The 8660-nt window shown below is 37.0% G+C and overlaps 1 protein-coding gene across 1 annotated transcript; it reads right to left on the bottom strand.

The window, feature by feature from the left end:
* Nucleotides 1-3618: 3618 nt before the first annotated feature.
* On the bottom strand, nucleotides 3619-6688 carry LOC116015712. Its single transcript, XM_031255889.1, has 2 exons — nucleotides 6386-6688; nucleotides 3619-3969 (listed from the first exon to the last, which is right to left on the bottom strand). The coding sequence occupies exons 1-2, from the start codon at nucleotides 6686-6688 to the stop codon at nucleotides 3619-3621; spliced, it is 654 nt and encodes a 217-aa protein (XP_031111749.1).
* Between the last annotated feature and the right edge of the window lie 1972 nt (nucleotides 6689-8660).

Below are 8660 nucleotides of genomic sequence, written 5' to 3'. Positions count from 1 at the left end.
TTTTTAAAACTTCCTTAGTTTCATATAGTAAGAGTGAGGCCTACAACCTCGGGCCATGGCACTCCAGCCCTCCTGTAGGTTCCTCCCTTATCCCAACCCCGGGCCGTGGCACTCAAGCCTTCCCGTGGGCACCTCTCCTTATCCCAACATGACGACATAACGGCGAATAGACTTCGCTCTAACAATATAATATAACGACCACTGGGCAAGGGCACTTAAAGCCACCCGTGGGTCAATCAATGTCCTCCTCAACTTACTTTAGAAACTACGGTTTTGAAAACATGATTCTTCCTTCAATTTTTCTTACTCAAATCATTTCTTTTGGACATATTTCACCAATGAGTCCNCCCCCTGAAGGATTTTCAAACATCATTTTCTCAAACAATAAGGTTTTGACAACCTTTATATCAAAATAGCATACGTCTTTCAACGTAAGTTTTCATAAACATTTTGGATACACTTCATATGTCCATCTCACACTTTAAAACAACCAGCATCCTCAACTATCGTCCCCACCATTAACTAATAATAGATAGCTGTCCTTGTCATTTTTTCCATTGACAACTTCCACCATGATCAACACCATTAGATCATAACTTGAGGATATCGTACATCCAAACATATATAAATTATAATAGGTAAGGTCATTGCCTAACCATAACCCAAAATTCATGAGATTATCATTTAATCTCCATCATTAATCCACGTCCTTAGCATCACCTAATCACCATTAACTCACTAACTACCTCACAATTATCATTAACACATCCATAATCATAATAAGCATAATTCAGAAAATTTCAGCTTGGCGCAGTCCGAAAGATTGAGCCGGTAAAAATAGTTCCCGAACTCTTTTTCACTTGAAATTTTTATGGTAGAATCCCAACTTATAGTACTTGATGTCCATAAAAATTTTTGGTCATTTTGGTCCGTGAATAAACACAGAAAATTCCATTTTTGGTCATTTTGGTCCGTGAATAAACACAGAAAATTCCATCTTTGCCCTTGGCAGTGTGCTGTCCGGAAATTTAAATTCCATCTTTGCCCTTGGCAGTGTGCTGTCCGGAAATTTTGTCTCTCTCTGGACCAGTTTTGGGAAAAATTCCAAAAACCATACTTATACTACTTCGATCATTATGAAATTTTATATGCGGGTTCTACACTTATAGAACTACATGTCTAAAAAAAATAGGATTAAAATACCTTACCAATATTTCCCAATAAATCTCGGAAGTTACTGCCAGAATCTATCCTGATTTCCTTTCACTATTCTCACAAGTATAAGCTCATATGAACATAAATATAACATATACATGCATATCCAAGCTATGAACATGTATAAAAAAAATATTTTCAAAGCTCAAAAACACCATATTTCAACCAAAAATCAATTATCCAAATTCAAGTGACTAATTCCAACTTAAGGGAATTCCTTACCTCAAAGGTTTATTAACACCTTAGGAAGAAATTCTTGGATCTTTCCCCAACTTTCACCTTAAAACCCTAGGTCCAAATCAACACCAAAACATCAAATATCAAGAAACTAAGCATAGATTCATAACCTAGGAAGGATTACAAGGCTTTCTACCGAATAAAATCGAAAACTTACCGAATAAAATTGAGAGTTGAGAAGGATTTTGGCTATGGAAGCAATGGAGGAAGAAGAATGGTGAAGATGATCTCTCTCTCTCTCCTCTCCTCTTCATTTCGGCAAAAGCAAGGGAAAAAGGAAAAAAATTGGCTTTTATACTACATCACAATCTTATGTGATAAGATTGGAAACAAAAATAATAAAATAATAAAATATCTCCACAACTTATCAGTTGGGGTCCAAACAGATAAAGTTTCGGTGGAAAATAATCCAGATAGAATAATTTCCGAAACTAAAAATTTATTCCAGACTAACCCTCAAAATTGGGCTAGGTTCGGTACACCGCGAAATTTAGCGATGTACGATCAAAATAAATTTTCACTGCTATGGGCTAATCTAATTAAATAGGAAATTCAAGAATAATAGTATGGTGTCTAGAAATCCATTTCCTAGGACAAACAAGTCCAAATACTAGTTCCTAAAAATTTTACGGTTCGTGACCAGGACGTACGATCGCAGCTTAATAACAACTATACTTATAAAAATTCTTTTGAAGTATCGGGAGATCATAACTCATGTATGTCAATACCTTAGGATAAAATAATAATGTTAGGAAAATACGGGGTATTACAAAAGATGTCCCATAAGCTGGAGATTGACACACCTTTGCCTAAGATCGTTAAAGTGATTGAGGAAGACAAAGTTGGAATTCTTCGACTGAGGCGTATTGCATGAGAGTGCTAACTACTCGCACTTGATTTTTTCCCCTCATTCTGATTAAAAAAAAGGAATAAGGTTCAAATTGGCCACCGAACGTAACCTGAAAGTGCAATTAGTGCAATTAGGGGCCACTGAACTAAAATAAAGTTCAATTAGGTCATTGAACACTCTAAATGTATGCAATTTCACCTGATAACAGGTTACCGTCCATTTTATCAGGTACCTACATATGTGATATGGTGAGTTGACATTTTAAAATATTTTTAATAATAAATTATTAAAATAAAAAATTTAAATAATTATAATAAAAAAATACCAACGACCCCCCTCCTTCCCCCTTAATAATATCCTTGCCACAGAAACATGCGGATGAATCAAATTTAATTATTATTATTATTATTATTATTATTATTATTATTATTATTATTATTATTATTTATAGAAAGTCAGCTTCTTTCATAAAACAACTGAAAAAATAATCTTGAAGTTTGGAACGAAACGTTGCCGGTCACTGCCGCAGATCTTGATCGCCACCTGCTCCCCCTCGTCGTCGACGTCTTCGCTGCTTCGCCTGGTGAACCAGAGTCGCCAGGCAAACGCAGTTAGTAGCCGGAGATCACCGCTACTATCTGCTGTAGGAAGGAGAGATAAATTTGACAATGGAGGACGAGGATACAACAGTAGCAGGCGGTTGTCCAACGTAGTCGGCGACCACCCCGGCGTTTTTTTTATTTAACTTTTAAATTTTTTATTTATATTTTTAAAGTTTATTATTAAAAATTATTTTAAAATGTCAACTCACCATCCACGTAAGCAAGTAACATGATGAAATGGATAGTAACCTGCTATCATGTGAAACTAGTGTTTTACCCGTGCGATGCACGGCAACAATTATGATACAATTAAGGGAGAAATTTACAAAATGGAAAATCATTGTAGAATTAAGTATGAATGAAACTATGATGAAATATTATAATAACATTTTTCAAATTTTGGAAAACCACTTTGTATACAATATAATTTTTCTTGTGGAATTACTTTGGGTGTTCTCCTTATCACAAATCAAAATTTTCAACCCATTTGGGTTGGTGACTCTTGAAGCACCAACATATAATTGTCCATGACTAAATATTGGTCTTTTCAAAAATAGGCCTACGTGAGAAACTGATTGACATTGACTCTAGTTAATCGTCATTGCATAAGAGCCGATTGGAGGGAATTGTCTTCTTTGAAATTTAAAAGGTAGTCTCAAATCTGAAGGAGTTAATGACATTCTTGGAATCAAGATTTTATGACCTGCACTACTTCTAGTGGTCAATATTTCTCAAGAGCAGAACCGGAGTACCTACTTTTAGCCTGAGTTCATGATTAGGCACACCAGGACAGTTCATCCAATTCAAAAATTCAAGTGTGTGCATATCAGCTAATAGATCAACATTTGAATCTGATTTGCAAGCACTGTCAAAGCTGAAATATGTATTTCCTTCATATGTGTTTAAAGAAGTCATATATTCATTGATAGAGTCAACCACATCAAGCGTTGGAGCCAATATTGCCCTCTTTTCCAAGTATGTTGGATCATCAAAAATATTAGAGTATGATGGATATGTACTTTCCACAATAGTTGCAATGGGATCTCCAGAACATTTCAACAAATTCTATTATGGAATATTAATATTTTTATATCCAATTGTTTGTCCCTGAATTTCTCCATCTCCCATGTTCGCAATCTATTCTTAGAATTGCTTTAGCTTTTCATAATCACTATTTGAAGATGAGCTTTGAAGTCGCATATTTTTTGTCAAACGTAACACTTTACAGTACGGCCACAAGTAAGATGCTTTTATTATTGCATTAACAATATCCTGTCTACTTCCTTTTGGGATAACTGGCAAAATTTATCGAAAATCTCCGCCAAATACAATAGTTTTCCCTCCGAAAGGCATCTCTAAACTTTTTGGATTGCAAAAACGCAATACATCACGCATACTTCTATCAAGTGCTTCAAAGCAATGCTTATGCATCATTGGTGATTCATCCTAAATTATAAGTTTGCACTTAATAATGAGTTCTGCAAGATGGCTACCTTATTTGATATTACATGTTGAATCCTCATTTGGGTTTAGGGGAATTGCAAACCTTGAATGCACAGTCCTTCCGCTAGGTAATAATAGAGAAGCTATACCACTTAAAGCAACATTAAGAACTATTTCTCCCTTTGATCTCAATGATGCCGAAAGAGTTCTCCAAACAATTGTCTTTCCAGTTCCTCCATAACCGTAGACAAAAAGAACTCCTCCTTGATTTGAATTTACATCATTCATTATTGTGTTGTAGACATCATGTTACTCAGGTGTTAGATTTGATACCAACTTTTTGTGCTCTTCTTTAAGTTCTGCTCTGTCATAACACATCTCATCATACACCAACCTATTTATCAAACTGGCCGAACAGTCAAGATCTGCAATTGGCATTTGTTGATAATCATGTAGGCTCTTCTCACATCTTTTCAACAATTTCTCATTCTCAACTAATGCTTAATTTTTTATTTCATCAACATTGAGGACTAAATCTAAAAAATATTAAACAATATATGTTAGAAAAGTATCACCATCTTGGAACTAATAATATTAGACATTAAATAAAATATTAAAGAAAATGGATAAATACATACCTTGAAAGCTCAATATGTTACGTTGTTTGTACAGAATATCATCAGACATATATGTCCAACATTTGTCCCAAACCACTTCCAGACGGCTTAAACAATTTGAGGATAACAAGGTTGTGAATAAATTTCTTGAACTCTCCTGCAGTTGCCCACTGACTTGCTTCAACAATTCTATCAATATATTCTTTGTCGTCTTCCAATAGCCCAATTGCATAACATACATCACAGTAATTGTCATACAACACCCCATTGATTGTTCTTAAGTCTTCATAACACATAGGCCCTCGGATTACATTCAAAAGACATCTCAAATAGTACATCTCACCACTTCCAGGAGGAACATAAAAAAACTCGACCAATTGAGAATCCTCGTTGTCTTGGAACAAATTCCCTTATTGCTTGTTTTTCCAAACAAACTTTGTTGGCATCTGCGTGTAAGTTAGTTGATTTACCTCAAGCCAAGCAAGAAACATGCTATGAATGGAGCATCCTCATCAAAATAAATGCTTTGTTCATTTGGCGGATGAAAATTCAAGCGCTCTACAGGAGGATATCTATTGTATTTCAAAACCTAATATCCTTCAAGCAGCTTCGCAAGGCGATACATATCTACAATCGTAATACATTTTGACCTCATCAATAGTTGTCCCAGATTGTTTATCTGTAGCACTTTGATAAAAAGAGGTTGTAATTCGACCGTTGCCTTTGTTTACGTACTTGAATAGATATTTGATAGATCGAGATTTGAATACTATAATATACATTATATATATATATATATATATATATATATATATATATATATATATTAAAAATACGCAAGCTTAAAATATTTTGAACCATAATTGAATTGCATGGTATAATAACTATAATTTTGTTTAATAATTTTTACTTTCCGTGTGACAATTTTGTTAATATATGTACATAAATAATTGGCTAAAGTGTCATCTAGCACCATGAACTATATTCGATTATTCATGTTGCACCCTGAACTTTCATATCGTATATATCGAGCCACAAACCAACAAAAAAATTACGCGTAGAACTTTTAGCATGTTTCCCTATCTTCTTGCTGACATGGCGTTTGATGTGGCATTTCTCTTAACCTTATATTGTCCATGTAAGCGTTTACATGTTTAAAATTAAAAAAAAAACAAAATTATTATATTAAAATAATAATTGAATAGCATTTAATTATGTACATTAACATAACATAGTAATATTTTTTTGGAAACTATAATATACATTATATAGTAATTTGATTGTTGGAATTTTTTCTTTAATATTATCATGCGAGGAATCTAATTACGTACATTAACATGATATAGTAATATTTGTTTTTTTTTTATATCATACGGAAGGGGAATACCCATACAGTCAATTTATACACAATCATGGCGTACAAAAGCATTACGCCAGCTTTGCATACCGACAATGTCATCCTCAACTAGGCATTCTACCTCAAGAGATGGAACTGGAAGTAAATGAACACCAATGGGGCGGTGCTTGGCTAGTTTGGCGAGGGCGTCTGCAACCTTGTTGGTTTCTCGAGCAGTGATGACAACCTTCCACATCTCACAAGCTCGGAGTTCTTTCTTGCAGGCTTCCAGGATGTTGTGAGCCGCAATGGTGGGTTTGCTCCCAGTGTTAAGATACTTCGCCACTTCCTCAGAGTCTGTTTCGATTACCACTCTTTTTCGCCCCATGTGTAGGGCAAGTTGGATGCCTTTTAGTGTAGCCCATGCGTCTGCCTCAAGAGGAGAGCAATTGCCAATGCTATATAGGAACCCTTGTTGCCATTCGCCTGAACTGTTTCTTAAGACTCCACCACAGCTTGCTTTGTTGTCGGTTAATCTTACTGATCCATCAACGTTAACCTTTACAAATCCTTCTAGAGGAGGGTCCCAGCAGAGCTTCGTCCAGTTGTTGTATCCAGATTGAGGTTTCAGACTTTTGGCCCTTGTGAATGCCTTTGTCGCTTCCTCAACTTGAGTTCTGATCCATGCGAGCTTGTAGGGGAATGATTTGGTAGAGCCATTGAATACAGCTTCGTTCCTCCACTTCCAAATCCACTAGAGGGCTGTGGCAAACATAATGTTGTTGTTGCAGGGGTAGCGGCCATCGCCTTTATTCGAGATACCTCGGTCGAGCCAAGGGGGAGGCGCTCAACTTTCTCATAGGAGGTAGAGAATATCACCTTTCGAATTTCTGCTGCTGCAGGACATTTCCGTAAGACATGATCAATGTCTTCGATCCTGTCTGGGCATTTCCAACACTTATCATTAAGTGTCATCCCGCGCCTATGTCTGTTCGAGTTGGTCATAAGCTTGCCGTGCCTTGCCAGCCATAAGAACGAGCAAATGCGATGTGGGACTTTGAGTTTCCAGATGGAATTCCTTTTGGAAGGATCAACTGGTTCATCATTCCCAACCGCTATGTTGTAAGCTGAATTAACTGAGAAAGAGCCAGAAGGATCATGGTTCCAAATAATGGTATCCTCGGCATCAAGATCTTCCATCAGGATAATCGCAGCAACCTTATGCAGGGTTTGAACTGGAAGGCTGGTTTCAAACTGGTTCCAAAGCCACCCTTCTTCTGTGCTCCAATAGCTGGCAACAGTTCTTGTTCGGTCAATTGAAGATATATCTCCACTCACAAGGTCAATTAAGGGCTTGTCTTCCACCCAAACGTCATTCCAGAAGAGAGTTCCTGCACCGTTCCTCACTTGCTTTTTCAGACCTTTGGCTAAGATTGGGATAGATTTGATAATACCCCTCCATGCATTAGACATAGTGTTTTTAGGGCGCCAAGAGGTACAATCTGTTGTTGAAACATCATATTTGGCCTTCATGATTTGCACCCAAAGGCTGTCTTCATTCTTTAACAGCCTCCAGCCAAGTTTAGCGAAGAATGCAAGGTTCATTTGCTCTAATCTTTTGATCCCAAGTCCACCATGAGGTTTACTTCTTGTTAGAACATCCCATTTCACAAGGTGGCATTTTCTGTTCCCCACGCTGCTGCCCCATAGGAAGTCCCGAATCAAGCGCTCGATTGTTGCTAGGACTCCAGAGGGTACCAGTNGTGTTTTTAGGGCGCCAAGAGGTACAATCTGTTGTTGAAACATCATATTTGGCCTTCATGATTTGCACCCAAAGGCTGTCTTCATTCTTTAACAGCCTCCAGCCAAGTTTAGCGAAGAATGCAAGGTTCATTTGCTCTAATCTTTTGATCCCAAGTCCACCATGAGGTTTACTTCTTGTTAGAACATCCCATTTCACAAGGTGGCATTTTCTGTTCCCCACGCTGCTGCCCCATAGGAAGTCCCNTCACAAGGTCAATTAAGGGCTTGTCTTCCACCCAAACGTCATTCCAGAAGAGAGTTCCTGCACCGTTCCTCACTTGCTTTTTCAGACCTTTGGCTAAGATTGGGATAGATTTGATAATACCCCTCCATGCATTAGACATAGTGTTTTTAGGGCGCCAAGAGGTACAATCTGTTGTTGAAACATCATATTTGGCCTTCATGATTTGCACCCAAAGGCTGTCTTCATTCTTTAACAGCCTCCAGCCAAGTTTAGCGAAGAATGCAAGGTTCATTTGCTCTAATCTTTTGATCCCAAGTCCACCATGAGGTTTACTTCTTGTTAGAACATCCCATTTCACAAGGTGGCATTTTCT

Source organism: Ipomoea triloba, chromosome 4 (assembly GCF_003576645.1).
Source record: "Ipomoea triloba cultivar NCNSP0323 chromosome 4, ASM357664v1".
In the NCBI taxonomy this organism is placed as follows: domain Eukaryota; kingdom Viridiplantae; phylum Streptophyta; class Magnoliopsida; order Solanales; family Convolvulaceae; genus Ipomoea; species Ipomoea triloba.
Note: the sequence above shows the minus strand (reverse complement) of the source record. Positions and strands in the feature narration are given on the sequence as shown.

What these genes read in the sequence shown, in the direction of transcription:
- LOC116015712 (XM_031255889.1), bottom strand. Translation starts at nt 6,688, where the DNA reads ATGGGGCGAAAAAGAGTGGTAATCGAAACAGACTCTGAGGAAGTGGCG. An exon ending in AAAGCTGGCGTAATGCTTTT is followed by an intron (nt 3,970 to 6,385) that starts GTACGCCATGAT and finishes ATTCCATAATAG; the next exon opens with AATTTGTTGAAATGTTCTGG.